The sequence below is a fragment of the Prunus avium genome, chromosome 1 (assembly GCF_965620075.1).
Source record: "Prunus avium chromosome 1, drPruAviu1.hap1.1, whole genome shotgun sequence".
NCBI classification, from domain to species: domain Eukaryota; kingdom Viridiplantae; phylum Streptophyta; class Magnoliopsida; order Rosales; family Rosaceae; genus Prunus; species Prunus avium.
In genome coordinates this window covers 14,665,383-14,680,071 of record NC_142284.1, presented here as the reverse complement: position 1 = coordinate 14,680,071, position 14,689 = coordinate 14,665,383, and the positions used below count along the sequence as shown (strand labels likewise).

General features: G+C 36.7%; 1 protein-coding gene and 2 long non-coding RNA genes across 35 annotated transcripts; 1 reads left to right on the top strand and 2 right to left on the bottom strand.

Moving 5' to 3' along the window:
* Positions 1-593: 593 nt before the first annotated feature.
* Positions 594-4,745, bottom strand: LOC110754779 (uncharacterized). Of its 33 annotated transcripts, none has more exons than XR_015835684.1 (8): positions 3,608-4,745; positions 3,016-3,342; positions 2,567-2,673; positions 1,886-2,491; positions 1,777-1,796; positions 1,651-1,695; positions 1,070-1,206; positions 594-931 (listed from the first exon to the last, which is right to left on the bottom strand). It is a non-coding gene; the product is annotated as an uncharacterized LOC110754779 (long non-coding RNA). The 33 variants fall into 33 exon arrangements; XR_015835689.1 differs by having other exon boundaries at positions 2,567-2,662; XR_015835677.1 differs by having other exon boundaries at positions 1,886-2,673; positions 3,016-3,084; positions 3,160-3,342.
* Positions 4,746-5,003: 258 nt separating this feature from the next.
* Positions 5,004-7,500, top strand: LOC110771418 (uncharacterized). The gene has a single exon (XM_021975712.2). It carries the CDS (start codon positions 5,490-5,492, stop codon positions 7,386-7,388), a length of 1,899 nt encoding a protein of 632 aa, XP_021831404.2. The 5' UTR covers positions 5,004-5,489; the 3' UTR covers positions 7,389-7,500.
* A 237-nt stretch (positions 7,501-7,737) lies between these two features.
* LOC110754788 (uncharacterized) lies at positions 7,738-9,739 on the bottom strand. The gene is made up of 2 exons (XR_002526385.2): positions 8,295-9,739; positions 7,738-8,105 (listed from the first exon to the last, which is right to left on the bottom strand). It is a non-coding gene; the product is annotated as an uncharacterized LOC110754788 (long non-coding RNA).
* Between the last annotated feature and the right edge of the window lie 4,950 nt (positions 9,740-14,689).

Sequence of the window (14,689 nt, the reverse complement as noted above, 5' to 3'; positions counted from 1 at the left end):
GATTGGTGTGTCATCAGAGTTTCCGACGATTGTCAGTATCACATAGCACAACGTGTTATCAGATGTTATTTTTGTATCTTAAACTTCAAAAATTCACAATTAAAATAAAAAATAAAAAAAAATCCGAAAAAAGCAACAAAAAGTTCTAAAAAATCATTGCGACATTATCTTCAACTATCGCATGTGAAAACAAAATTGACTTCAGGAAATTTGAAATAATAATTGAAGGAATAGTTGTTGTAAATGAGAGTAATGATTTTCAACTTAGTATTATTGTTAATATATGAACAAACTTCAATTTTTGAAAATTATTTGAATTTTGTATATGTCAAAATTATATTTTAAAGCTTAAAAGATGAAGGATATTAGACAAAGAGTTCATGGTAACCACATATATTGTCCCAAATAGTACGCAACATATTTTTTCAACAATCACAGCAACCATAGCAATCAAGGCAATTACAGCAACCCTGCAATATTATCTTCAACTATGAAGTGTGAAGGTCTAAATTTGAGTTTGGGAATTTAAAGTAATAATTGGGGGAAGTGAATCGTTTATACCCATTCTACAAGTATCACGCTGCCAAAACAAGTTCCATAAAAGTGTCATAACGAATGCACTAAACAAGTTTCATAAAAGTGTCATAACGAATGCACTAGGGCATCCCTGGTGCATCATTTCGGGTGATAGAATAAAATATTAGCACATTGCATTCTAATTTTCTACATGAGATGGGCAATTTTCTTTGCATTCTAATTTTCTACATGGTCCAGAGGAATAATATATAATGTGCTTAACCATTGATTAAGTTCAGTAACCAACGCAATCTTGGAAAGGATATCTTGTCAAGTCTTGCAATGCTTTTGTTGCTTGTAACATCTCCTCCATCAAGAATACCTTCCTTTCACAATCAATCAGCGACTGCTGGACCTGCAGAAGCAGAAGTTCCTGATAATTCAGTCATTTTCATTTTGCCTTCCTGGGAAATACTAACATGAACACTAAAACTATGCTTTTATAAAATTGTAATGTTAGCCATTGGTAATGTTTCAATGACCGATTTCCTACCTGCTTTTGAATATTCTGTTCTGATTTGCATTCTTCTTCCACTTCGGTTGTCTGAGATATTATACCAGCAAGCATATCCTCAAGTGTTCCTAAAGCACCTTCAATAACCTCCTCCTTCACTAGTTTGGGATCTTCTTCTGAAACAAAATTGCAATGTTCTTTTAGTTTCTACCCAAACTACATTATGTGATCATTTTGCTCCTCTTTTGAGAAAGATCAATTTTGAAGACTTAAAGAGAGATGTAGAAGTTAATTATGACTAGAAGATTCGACAAATGCAAATAGAATAAGATGGAACAGCACATGTTCAGAGATCAATACTTCCATTGTAAGCGTACACAAGCCATCACCTTATGTACTTCCATTGTACAAGACCTCATGAATTTTTCTAGTAACTGACTCTTGGAACTTTCTGCATTCAAATGTTTTTAACAAGTATGATAATAACTTAGTAACTGCAGGAAGGCACTAAACGAATCATGTTAAATTTGTCTATAAATGGGCATACAAATACACCATGTATGCCAAAATGCTCTGAGAACTTGTTACATGTACTCTTTTGCTTTACAAATGAGGCTAACCTTATCTGAGTGTTGATCTCAACCATTTGGCTAATAAACTCATCTCTGCGTAGAAAATTATGGCAAATAATTAAAAGACAAGCAATTGAAAATAATTAAAAAACGATTGAGATGAAAATTTCGTACCGTGAAGCCCCTTTTTTGTTCTTTTCCAAGGTCCAAGCAAAAATAACATAAAATGAGGATCAGTAGACAAATAGTTAATTAAATTACTAGAAACAGAAAGTAAAAATACCTTAAGAGCATCCAAATCCGATCCGACTGTGGAAATCTCGTCTTGAGTCAGAGAAATCCTTGACTGCATTGAAGATTCGATTAAAGCCTAAGAAAATTAAGAACATCAATTTCGTATCCTTTAAGATCTTGCTCAGTAGTTTCCTTGCTGCGCTTGACTTCCCCGAGCTCTGCATTTGCAACCTCTAGCATATACCTCACCAGAATGGAAAGCACGGGCAAAACTCAGTGTAGGTTCGCAGTAAAAAACCAACAACTGAACTGAAAAGTGCCTAATTTGATCAAAAAATGGAACTTCAAGGGAATTTGACAGTCATAATTTACAGATCATTATACAATTAAATACCGAAAATATATACGAAAAAATATTGATTTTCACAGATAATTTAAAAACCATACTATCACCATTTGGTGCAACAGCATTTCATAAATAAGATAAACATTTGTAATGCAGAATATTAAAAACTCAATCTAGTGTCATTTTTAATTATTGAATCACTATTAACAAAGCAAACAAAAGATAGGAAGAACTCTATACATCTTCATATTTCCCAGGAACTAAATCGGAGTTGGATAGCGTGAAAACCTCTTGAGTACTAACGCAGCCCTACAATCAAAACACACATGAACTCTCAGTCCCATTTACACTCAGATTAAGCTTAATTTGATAGATTATCAAAACCTTCTCTACTCAGAGGAGCAACTTCGTATCCTTTAAGATCTTGCTCAGTAGTTTCCTTGCTGAGCTTGGCTTCCTCGAGCTCTGCATTTGCAACCTCTAGCATATACCTCACCAGAATGGAAAGCACGGGCAAAACTCAGTGTAGGTTCGCAGTAAAAAACCAACAACTGAACTGAAAAGTGCCTAATTTGATCAAAAAATGGAACTTCAAGGGAATTTGACAGTCATAATTTACAGATCATTATACAATTAAATACCGAAAATATATACGAAAAAATATTGATTTTCACAGATAATTTAAAAACCATACTATCACCATTTGGTGCAACAGCATTTCATAAATAAGATAAACATTTGTAATGCAGAATATTAAAAACTCAATCTAGTGTCATTTTTAATTATTGAATCACTATTAACAAAGCAAACAAAAGATAGGAAGAACTCTATACATCTTCATATTTCCCAGGAACTAAATCGGAGTTGGATAGCGTGAAAACCTCTTGAGTACTAACGCAGCCCTACAATCAAAACACACATGAACTCTCAGTCCCATTTACACTCAGATTAAGCTTAATTTGATAGATTATCAAAACCTTCTCTACTCAGAGGAGCAACTTCGTATCCTTTAAGATCTTGCTCAGTAGTTTCCTTGCTGAGCTTGGCTTCCTCGAGCTCTGCATTTGCAACCTCTAGCATATACCTCACCAGAATGGAAAGCACGGGCAAAACTCAGTGTAGGTTCGCAGTAAAAAACCAACAACTGAACTGAAAAGTGCCTAATTTGATCAAAAATGGAACTTCAAGGGAATTTGACAGTCATAATTTACAGATCATTATACAATTAAATACCGAAAATATATACGAAAAAATATTGATTTTCACAGATAATTTAAAAACCATACTATCACCATTTGGTGCAACAGCATTTCATAAATAAGATAAACATTTGTAATGCAGAATATTAAAAACTCAATCTAGTGTCATTTTTAATTATTGAATCACTATTAACAAAGCAAACAAAAGATAGGAAGAACTCTATACATCTTCATATTTCCCAGGAACTAAATCGGAGTTGGATAGCGTGAAAACCTCTTGAGTACTAACGCAGCCCTACAATCAAAACACACATGAACTCTCAGTCCCATTTACACTCAGATTAAGCTTAATTTGATAGATTATCAAAACCTTCTCTACTCAGAGGAGCAACTTCGTATCCTTTAAGATCTTGCTCAGTAGTTTCCTTGCTGAGCTTGGCTTCCTCGAGCTCTGCATTTGCAACCTCTAGCATATACCTCACCAGAATGGAAAGCACGGGCAAAACTCAGTGTAGGTTCGCAGTAAAAAACCAACAACTGAACTGAAAAGTGCCTAATTTGATCAAAAAATGGAACTTCAAGGGAATTTGACAGTCATAATTTACAGATCATTATACAATTAAATACCGAAAATATATACGAAAAAATATTGATTTTCACAGATAATTTAAAAACCATACTATCACCATTTGGTGCAACAGCATTTCATAAATAAGATAAACATTTGTAATGCAGAATATTAAAAACTCAATCTAGTGTCATTTTTAATTATTGAATCACTATTAACAAAGCAAACAAAAGATAGGAAGAACTCTATACATCTTCATATTTCCCAGGAACTAAATCGGAGTTGGATAGCGTGAAAACCTCTTGAGTACTAACGCAGCCCTACAATCAAAACACACATGAACTCTCAGTCCCATTTACACTCAGATTAAGCTTAATTTGATAGATTATCAAAACCTTCTCTACTCAGAGGAGCAACTTCGTATCCTTTAAGATCTTGCTCAGTAGTTTCCTTGCTGAGCTTGGCTTCCTCGAGCTCTGCATTTGCAACCTCTAGCATATACCTCACCAGAATGGAAAGCACGGGCAAAACTCAGTGTAGGTTCGCAGTAAAAAACCAACAACTGAACTGAAAAGTGCCTAATTTGATCAAAAAATGGAACTTCAAGGGAATTTGACAGTCATAATTTACAGATAATTATATAATTAAATACCGAATATATATACAAAAAAATAATGATTTTCACAGATAATTTACAATTAAATACACAAACATTTTAACCCTAAATCAAATTAGGGGCATAGAAATTGAATTTTCAAAAAACATAGAAAATAATAATAAGAGAGGGAAGGACAGTTGTTACCTATGGATCCATGGATGAAGGGAGGCTCATGGAGAGAGAGCGCGAGACCGAGCGAACCACCAGCGAGACAGAGAGCCGTCGAGGCCAAAACTAGTCTACGGAAAAACATATCACGATCCCAAACATCAACAAAAGCTGAAACACTGAAACAGCAAAATAGAGTAACAGATCCAAGTAACAGGGAAACAGGCCCAAGACAGGCCCCTCACTCGACCTCCTACACTGGCGGGCAAGGAAGGCAGTCGTGAGAGAGAATGAACACAAACAATAAAAATAATTAAAAATTAAAATTAGGATTCTAAGAAATATATTTGAAGGTTAGAATTCTAAAAACTTGAAGATTTTCTTGGGATTCATAGATGTTTGAGGGAGGCGATGTCGGTGTTTGGGTACTATGTGCGTGGAGGAGGTGAAGGAGATGGGAAAAACGTGAACAGTAACGGTTATCAACCCTAACCTAATTGCCACTAACACAGAGAATAAACAGGTGAGAGAGAAAGGAGAATTTGTTTGAGAGGAAAAAGAGGGAGTCTGAAAAAAATAGGCGCGATTGGATGGAAAAAGGCGGGATTAGAAAAGGGGTGCCCATTTCTATTGTAAGCCCTCTTTTTCAACCAGCCGTTGAGATCACTTTGATGGCTGAGATGGAGCCGCAAAAAGGGTTCGCAAAAAGGGGTGCCCATTCCTTTCGACCGAAAAAAATCGTGAAATGCTTGCTCTAGCCTTAGGAGCTGGTCGATGATGACGAAAATTATGGCGAAAAGAGCTCTAGGGCTCACGCTTCTCCAAAAGGGTAATACTTCTTCTCTCTATTCTGTGTTTGGGCTCGTCTTTTTCAGAAGCCAGTTTTGCTCTTTTGCTGTCAATCGTTGTCATACTGTTAGTGTTAAGGAAAACATTGATTTGGAGGATTTGGTAAAAACGCGTTGTAAATCTGGTAATCTTGGGTTAGATGAAGCACTGGGTCACTTCGATTCCGTAATTCAAATGAAACCCATTCCCTCGATTTCGGCTATTAATAATTTGTTTGGGGCACTCTCCAAGATGAATCAGTGTTTCACTGTAGTTTCTATGTATAAACAGATGCTGGCTTGTGTTGGCTTACACCCGGAAGTCGATACACTGAATGTTGTTATCAATTGCTTGTGCCGTATGAATCGGGTGGACTTGGGTTTCTCTGTTTTAGCGACTATCCTTAAACATGGTCTTCAGCCCAGTGCTTATACTTTGAATGCTTTGCTTCATGGGGTTTGCAAGTGTAGGTCGCTCTCTGAGGCAATGGAGTTACTCCGGAAAATAGAAGAGAAAGGATTAGCATGCAGTGAAATCACTTACGCTACTATAATTAATGGGTTGTCCAGAGATGGGAAAACATGTATGGCCCTTGAGATACTCGAGCAAATGTATGAAGATGGAAGGTTTAAGCCTGATCCTCAATGCTATAATCCAATCATTGACCGCTTATGCAAAGAAAGAAGAATAGACGAGGCGCTGACCCTATTTCGAGATATGATCAACAAAAGTGTTGCGCCAGATAAATTCTGTTACAATTCATTAATTTATGGATTATGCAAAGAAAGAAGAATAGATGAGGCGCTGACCCTATTTCGAGATATGATCAACAAAAGTGTTGCGCCGGATATCATCAATTACAATTCATTAATTTATGGATTATGCAACATGGGTCTTTGGACACGAGCACTTGCTCTGTTTGAAATAATGAAAAACAAAGGCATAAAGCCTGATGTTTTCACTTTTACTTCCTTAATTTGTGCTGCATGCAAGTCTGGTAAGTGGGAAGAAGCTGTGCTGCTATTTAGAAACATGATTGATTGTGGAGCCTTCCCTGATATTGTTACATTCACTTCTGTGTTGGATGCTTTGTGCAAGGAAGGGAAGACGGCAGAGGCACTTAACCTTGTGGAAGAAATGTTCCGTAGAGGTGTAAAGCCTAATGTCGTCACCTACAGCTCCTTAATTAATAGCCTCTGCCATTCCGCGCAATGGAAAGAAGCCACAAGGTTGTTTAATAGAATGCTGGATGAAGGAATTGCACCAAATGTTGTAACCTTTACCACTGTAATACATGCTCTTTGCAAGGAGAGACGGACCGAGGAAGCGCTCTCTGTGTTGGAGCTAATGTCCCAAAGAGGTATGAAGCTTAACGTTGTCACTTACAGCTCTCTAATTTATGGCATGTGCCGTACGGATCAATGGGCTGAAGCCACAAGGTTGTTTGATGAAATGGTAGTTCAGGGAGTCTTACCTAATATCATAACTTTGAGAATACTTTTGGATGCTCTCTTCCAAGGAGGGATGCCAGAAGAGGCTCATAAAGTAGTTGTGGCCAAAGTTAAATATGGCATGGAGCTGAGCAAAATAACTTTCAGTATGCTAATTGATGGTTATTGTTTTCATGGCAAAATGGATAAGGCAAAGAAGGTCATTGATTTAATGGTGATAAAAGATCATGTCCCGGACATTGCTTCTTGCTATAAAGCCTTGGTCAACGGCTATATGCAAGCTAAAAGGATAGGTGAAGCTTCGAGGCTCGTTGAGGAAATGATCGAACAAGGGGTGATGCCTGATGCAGAAACCCTAAAAGCTTTGAGAGGTTTGCAGAATAGTTCCCCATGAGACCGCTAGAACTAGTTACAATCCTGTTATATATTTTAACTGCCAATTATGTCATTGGATTCAAAACTTATATGACCAAGCAATATTAGTGAAATGAAGTGGTTTCAAACAAGTATAGGATCCTTGGGGCTGAAAAATACATTCAATATTCTTAATCTCACCGATGGATCCCTAAACAAGAACAGGATCCTTTTCACAAGTACTAACTCTCCCATGAACTTTCAACCACATCCAAATCTTTACACAGCTCTTAGTTCATGGTGTAAGTTCAAGAATGAAGAGATATCAAGAATTTACAATACCTATATTCAATGAAAATAGCAACACAACAAATTCAGCTAAATATAAATAATTAAAGAAAAACTTCTATTTTGGGACTGAAAACGTAAGAATTTGCATTACATAGGATACAGTAAATCAAAAGAAAAATAAAAGAGGTTTAGAGAAGAGAAATTATCCAATGACCAAATATTCTCTACAACCTTCTTCTCTGCATATAGACTAACAACTGTAACATTTGATTCTTCTAATTTCGATTACAATATTTGATTCTTCGTACCCGTACTTACGAAAATACCCCAATCTATTTTCACGCATACAAATACACCATTTATGCCAAAATGCTCTGAGAACTTGTTACATGTACTCTTTTGCTTTTCAAATGAGGCTAACCTTATCTGAGTGTTGATCTCAACCATTTGGCTAATAAACTCATCTCTGCGTAGAAAATTATGGCAAATAATTAAAAGGCAAGCAATGGAAAATAATTAACAAACGATTGAGATGAAAATTTCGTACCGTGAAGCCCCTTTTTGGTTTTTTCCAAGGTCCAAGCAAAAATAACATAAAATGAGGATCAGTAGACAAATATTTAATTAAATTACTAGAAACAGAAAGTAAAAATACCTTAAGAGCATCCAAATCCGATCCGACTGTGGAAATCTCGTCTTGAGTCAGAGAAATCCTTGACTGCATTGAAGATTCGATTAAAGCCTAAGCAAATTAAGAACATCAACTTCGTATCCTTTAAGATCTTGCTCAGTAGTTTCCTTGCTGCGCTTGGCTTCCTCGAGCTCTGCATTTGCAACCTCTAGCTTATACCTCACCAGAATGGGAAGCACGGGCAAAACTCAGTGTAGGTTCGCAGTAAAAAACCAACAACTGAACTGAAAAGTGCCTAATTTGATCAAAAAATGGAACTTCAAGGGAATTTGACAGTCATAATTTACAGATAATTATATAATTAAATACCGAAAATATATACAAAAAAATATTGATTTTCACAGATAATTTACAATTAAATACCCAAACATTTTAACCCTAAATCAAATTAGGGACATAGAAATTGAATTTTCAAAAAACATAGAAAATAATAATAAGAGAAGGAAGGACAGTTGTTACGGAAAAACATATCACGATCCCAAACATGAACAAAAGCTGAAACACTGAAACAGAAAAATAGAGTAACAGATCCAAGTAACAGGGAAACAGGCCCAAGACAGAGCCAAGACTAGACCTGGCAATATTGCACACGACCCGTTAACACGACACGAATTCGCACGAAATTATCAGTATTTGGGTTGAGCTTATTGGGTCGGGTTGAAAACGGGTGAACCCGTTAGCCACCCGTTAAGCTAACGGGTCGTTTCGGGTCGAAAACGGGTTAACCCGTTACCACCCGTTAAGGAGGTTAATTTTGTAATTTTGCAAAATATTTTTCTTTTCTTTTCTTCTTCCCCTTTTGTTTCTTCTTTCCGTGTCTTTTTCTTCTTTACTTTTTGTCTTTTTCTTCTTTCCCCTTTTCCTTTTCTTCTTCCTCTCGTTCTTCTCTTCTGTTATGTTCTTCTCTTTTTCTCTTCTGCTATCTTTTTGTCACGATTCTCTTCTGCTCTTCTTCTCTCCACTCAATAGGTTCCACCAACCCAGCCACCAGGGATCAAGGAGGAGGTATCTAGGTCGGTCCACAGAGGGTGATTGATTCTAGAGTTGTTGGTTTTGGTTCTCTCAGTTAATTTTGAATTTTCTTTCTTCCTCAATTTATGTAGTTGTTGAGTTTGTAAGATATCTGTGAGAGAGATATATATACTGTTTTGGGGTGAGAGGACTGAAATGAAGAGGGAAAGAGGGAAGAAAAGTTAGGGTTGGGGTTTGGGGGAAACAAGACAGAGAAGGCGTGTTGGTAGAGAAGCTGTGATGGTTTTTTTTTTTTTTTTTTTTTTTTTTTTTTTGGTTTATTCTTAACGGGTTAACGGGTCGTGTCGGATATTCGCGAATTGTAACGGGTCGTGTTTGGGTCTAGTATTTGTCACCCGTTAACTTAACGGGTCGTGTTCGTGTCAACCCGTTAAGAAAACGGGTTAACCCGTTAACGACCCGGAACCCGCTAAAACGCCCCGTTTGCCAGCTCTAGCCAAGACCCCTCACTCTACCTCCTACACTGGCGGGCAAGGAAGGCAGTCGTGAGAGAGAATGAACACAAAAAATAAAAATAATTAAAAATTAAAATTAGGATTCTAAGAAATATATTTGAAGGTTATAATTCTAAAAACTTAAAGATTTTCTTGGGATTCATAGATGTCTGAGGGAGGCGATGTCGGTGTTTGGGTACTATGTGCGTGAAGGAGGTGAAGGGGATGGGAAAAACGTGAACAGTAACTGTTATCAATTTTTGTAATTTTCATTTTATTAATTTCAGCGATGAGGTAAATTATTTGTAATTTTCATTTTATTAATTTTAATGTCCTATTAATTTTAATTTAAATATTTCTTGCAATTTGTATATTTTGTTAATATTTCTTGTATTTCCATATTTATTTAAATGTTTCTTGCAATTTTTATATTTTGTTAATATTTCTTGTATTTCTAATATTTATTTAAATGGTTGTTGCATTCTCTATACTAGCCTCTCCGCACGCGCTTCTGCGCCTGCGAGAGGCTTTTTTTAAAAAAAAAAACATTTATTCTAGAATTAAAAAAGATAATGGGTAGTTGTGTTCCATAAAAATAGGCTATTATCTGATTTTTCTTTTAATTTTAATTTTTTTAAATATGAAAAAGTGTGAATTTACCATATTATCCTCATTTAATTAATAATTTCAATTCTTAATGTTTGCATTAACCAAGGACATTTTCTGGTATTTTGAATGTTTCACCATTCTCTGTCTTTTGCTTTATATATATAGATTTTGTTAATATTTCTTGGTTTTCATTCATATGTTTATTTTTTTTGCATTACCAATATTTTTTTTAAGTTCCTTGCATATTCAATTTTTATATATATATATAGATTGTGCAAGCTCAAATGTGGTATGGTGCTACTGGACAAGGGAAAAAAACTTTCAACAATACCCAATGTTGGGAGGTGGTGAAGCATTGTAAGAGATTTAATATTATTCCAACGGCTCCAACGGTGGTGTTAAACGAGACGCCACTCCATGATTCACAAGCTTCGGATTCGCCTATGGAATCCCCTATGAGTGAAGACTCACCCATTGAAAAGGAGCCGAGGCCTATTGGGAGGAAGACGGCGAAGGCAAAGAGAGGAATTAATTCTACCAGTAATGCCTCTAAATTTTTGGAGGAAATTGCAAGGCAAAGCGCCTTGAGAATTGAAATAGACAGGAAAGCCCAAGAAGATGATAGGGCAATGCGAATAGAATATGCTAAAGAAAGGGAGTATGTACGCAAAGAAAATGAAGACAAGAAGGATCGGGAAACCATGGCCATGGATACAAGCCATATGTCTCCTGAAACAAAACAATTTTGGAAACTAGAACGAAAGGCTATTATGAGACGAAGACTTTTTCGTGATGATGGACCTAGCAATACGGATTGGTTAAATGATGAAAACCCTTAAGTTAGTTTGCTTGCCTTTTCATTTCATTGTATTTTAATGTTTGGCTTTAAAAATTAGTTGTAATTCATGTATTTTATTTTATTAGTAGTATTGGCTTTTTGTTTAAGTTACCAAAGAAACTATTAAATAAAATTCATTTTTATTCAAAACATTCCATACATAAAAAACTAACCACAACCAAAGCATTAAAAATATAAAAACAAACAAACCACAACCAAAGCATAAAAAAACCAAACATAACTAAACATAAAACATAAACATTAAAATCTTAAAAAACATCTTCACTTCACTTCATTCACCATCATTGCCTTTCACCGCCCATAAATGCTCCATTAAGTCAACTTGACGGCGTTCATGAATATACGACAATTGCATCTCCGTATATCGATCAATCATACGGTTCATGAAACGACCATCTCTAACCAACGGTTCATGCTCCAATGGTTCTCCATTTGGCCCTATGGTTTTTTCATAAATTCTTGTCAAGGCCGTGTTCATGGGATCCGGTTCGTACACCTCTTTAGCTTCGTAATCATACTCATCCTCCACAATCATGTTATGGAGGATGATGCATGTCATCATTATGCTCATCAACACCTCCTCATCAAACATAAGCGCCGCACCCCTAATGATCGCCCACCGAGTTTGGAGGATACCAAAGCATCTCTCCACATCTTTTCTGTAACTCTCTTGATAGGTAGCAAATAATTTTTGCTTCTGGGTTTGGGGATGCGGAAGTGATTTCACAAATGTTGTCCACCTCGGGTAGATGCCGTCAGCTAGATAATACCCAGTTTGGTAGACGGTATTATTGATTTCATATGTGATTTTAGGGGCTTCTCCTCTCAAAACATCGTTGAATACCGGGGATTGACCTAGGACGTTCAAGTCATTTTGAGATCCAGCAACTCCGAAGAAGGCGTGCCAAACCCATGTATCGAATCCTGCAACGGCTTCAAGGATGATACTTTTTTGGCCTTTCCGATTTCCGTAATCTCCCTGCCAAGTAGTTGTGCAATTCTTCCATTGCCAGTGCATGCAGTCGATGCTACCAATCATTCCTGGAAATCCTCTTCATTCGGCTTTCTGTAGAAGTCGTTGCAGGTCCTTGAGCGTAGGTCTGCGCAGGTAGTCCCTGGTGTACAGAGTTTCGACTGCATCACAAAATCTAACCAAACTCTCCAAACCAGTGGACTTCCCCATCGGGGCAATCTTATCCACCTGATCAGCAGATGCACCATACGCCAACATTCGTATAGCAAATGTGAACTTTTGTTCGGGAAGCAGTCCTAAAACACTAGTACAATTTCTCTTTTGAACAAAGTATTCATCATAATTGCAAATATCATGCATGACTTTATTGAACAAATGTTGTTGCATTCTATATCACCCTCGAAAATGAACATCAGAGTACAGAGATGTTGGGATAAAATAATCTTCCATAAGATTCTTACCCCGAGAATGCTTATGTCTGTCAACATTCGGGCCACGGCCTTCATGTGAACCACCTGCTGCTTTGGTTTTCTTCATCAAGCAAAGCCACAGCCATGACAAGTTGCTGATCTAGTTCTCTCTGCACTCTTTTGCTTGCAGCTCGTCTACGCCTTCTTTCTCTTATTTCTCGCTCTTGCCTCTCCAAGACCTCCTCCATGTCTACCACTGAGAATGGAATATGGAATCTGAAATCTAAAATTTGAGAAATGAAAATTTTGAGAAGATGTAGTGTGAGAGGTTTGTGAGCTGAGCCTTAGTTTTATAGAAAAATTTAGGTCGATAGACATGACATGTGGCGCAATTTTATAGGATGAAAATCTTATCTGAAATTTGAAATTCAGATGAAATTTATCTGAAATGTGAAATTCAAATGAAATTCATCTGAAATTTGAAATTCAGATGACACGTGGCGCAATTTTATAGGGTGAAAATCTTATCCGAAATTTGAAATTCAGATGAAATTTATCTGAAATTTGAAATTCAGATGAAATTTATCTGAAATTTGAAATTCAAATGAAAAGTTGAAATTCAAATGAAATTTGAAACAAAAATTTATCTGAAATTTGAAACCGAAAATCTTATCCGAATATTTTATCAGAAAATCTCATTTGAAAATATTGTCCAAATTAATTGTTTAGGTAAACAAATTTGTGAAAAAAACAAAAAATTGAATAGTACTTGCCCTTTGCCATGGCAACTGCTGGAAGTGCAACTTACTGTTTACAAGGGCAGACACTATTCATGTGAATAGTGTCCGCCCTACCCCCCTTGCCATGGCAAGGGTTTGACTGCTGGAAGTGCCCTAAGGGAAGTGCGTTTGGGGTTGTGGGAATGTATGAGGATGATTTCTGGATGTGTTGATGGAATGATGGAAGTGTGGAGGATGGCTGAAGTGAATTTTGTAGCTTGAAGATTTCTCTATTTATAGGGCTAAGAGGGAGGAACATCATGATGGAATCCAACACCACCATTCCTCATTTAATACAATCCATAACTCCCACTTCATCTTGTCTATGTTAGTGTGGTTGGAATCAATTCCATCCCATACTTCTTTTGCTGCACCTCAAGATTTCTTCACATGGGTTTTCAAAGGTGTTCAATTGTGGCTGCCTTTTGCTGCCAATCCATGTGGGTTGTCTTCTAGTTGCTGGAAAAAGGGATTCTTCTGAACCAGTCTTGGTGTAGGAAGGCCTGAGGTTTCAATATGTATCCAATGGGGCTCAAATTTGGATATGTCATAATAGACACCCATTGGAACAACTTTTATGAAGAATATATTCCCATCTGAGCAGTACAAGTGTACGTTTTGAGCCTTGCAAGTTGACTGCCGAAAATAGACTGGAATTGACTCATGGTGTGCATTTTGATTGGCCCACGGATTGGGCTTGGCTTCATAAATTGATACGTTTGAGCAGTCCATCTTGCAGTTCAGAATCTCTTCTTTCCAACCACAATTTAATTGGGCCAATACAAGTTGGGAGGAGGAAGTTAAGGCCGAAACAAATTGCTAACTCAGTCTGCTCGTTTTTGCACCATTTTGCATATTTTCCTATCCAAAACCACCATTGCTACCTAAGGCTCAATGAACTGAATGATAAATAGAAAAGAGATTAAAAGCACAAGTTTAACTCAATAACATAACCAAATCATAAGCTAGAGGGGTACAAAATGATATACAATTATGAACTGATTAGTTATTAATTCCACCACTGTCGTATTTCTCCATCCATCTTCTAACCTTATCTTCTAACCTTATGTCGGAAAAATGAACTTAAATGAACTAATAAGAATTGAATGGGGACAAATTAACACCAAGGTTATCTGCAACTAATTGACAAAGGTAAACATCATTAAGTAATTGCCAATGGGCTCTTAGCTCAATGGTAGAGTTGTTGGCATGCAGGCTAGTTGTATGCAATTCGATCCCCCATGGCACTATGCGTGTGTGCCC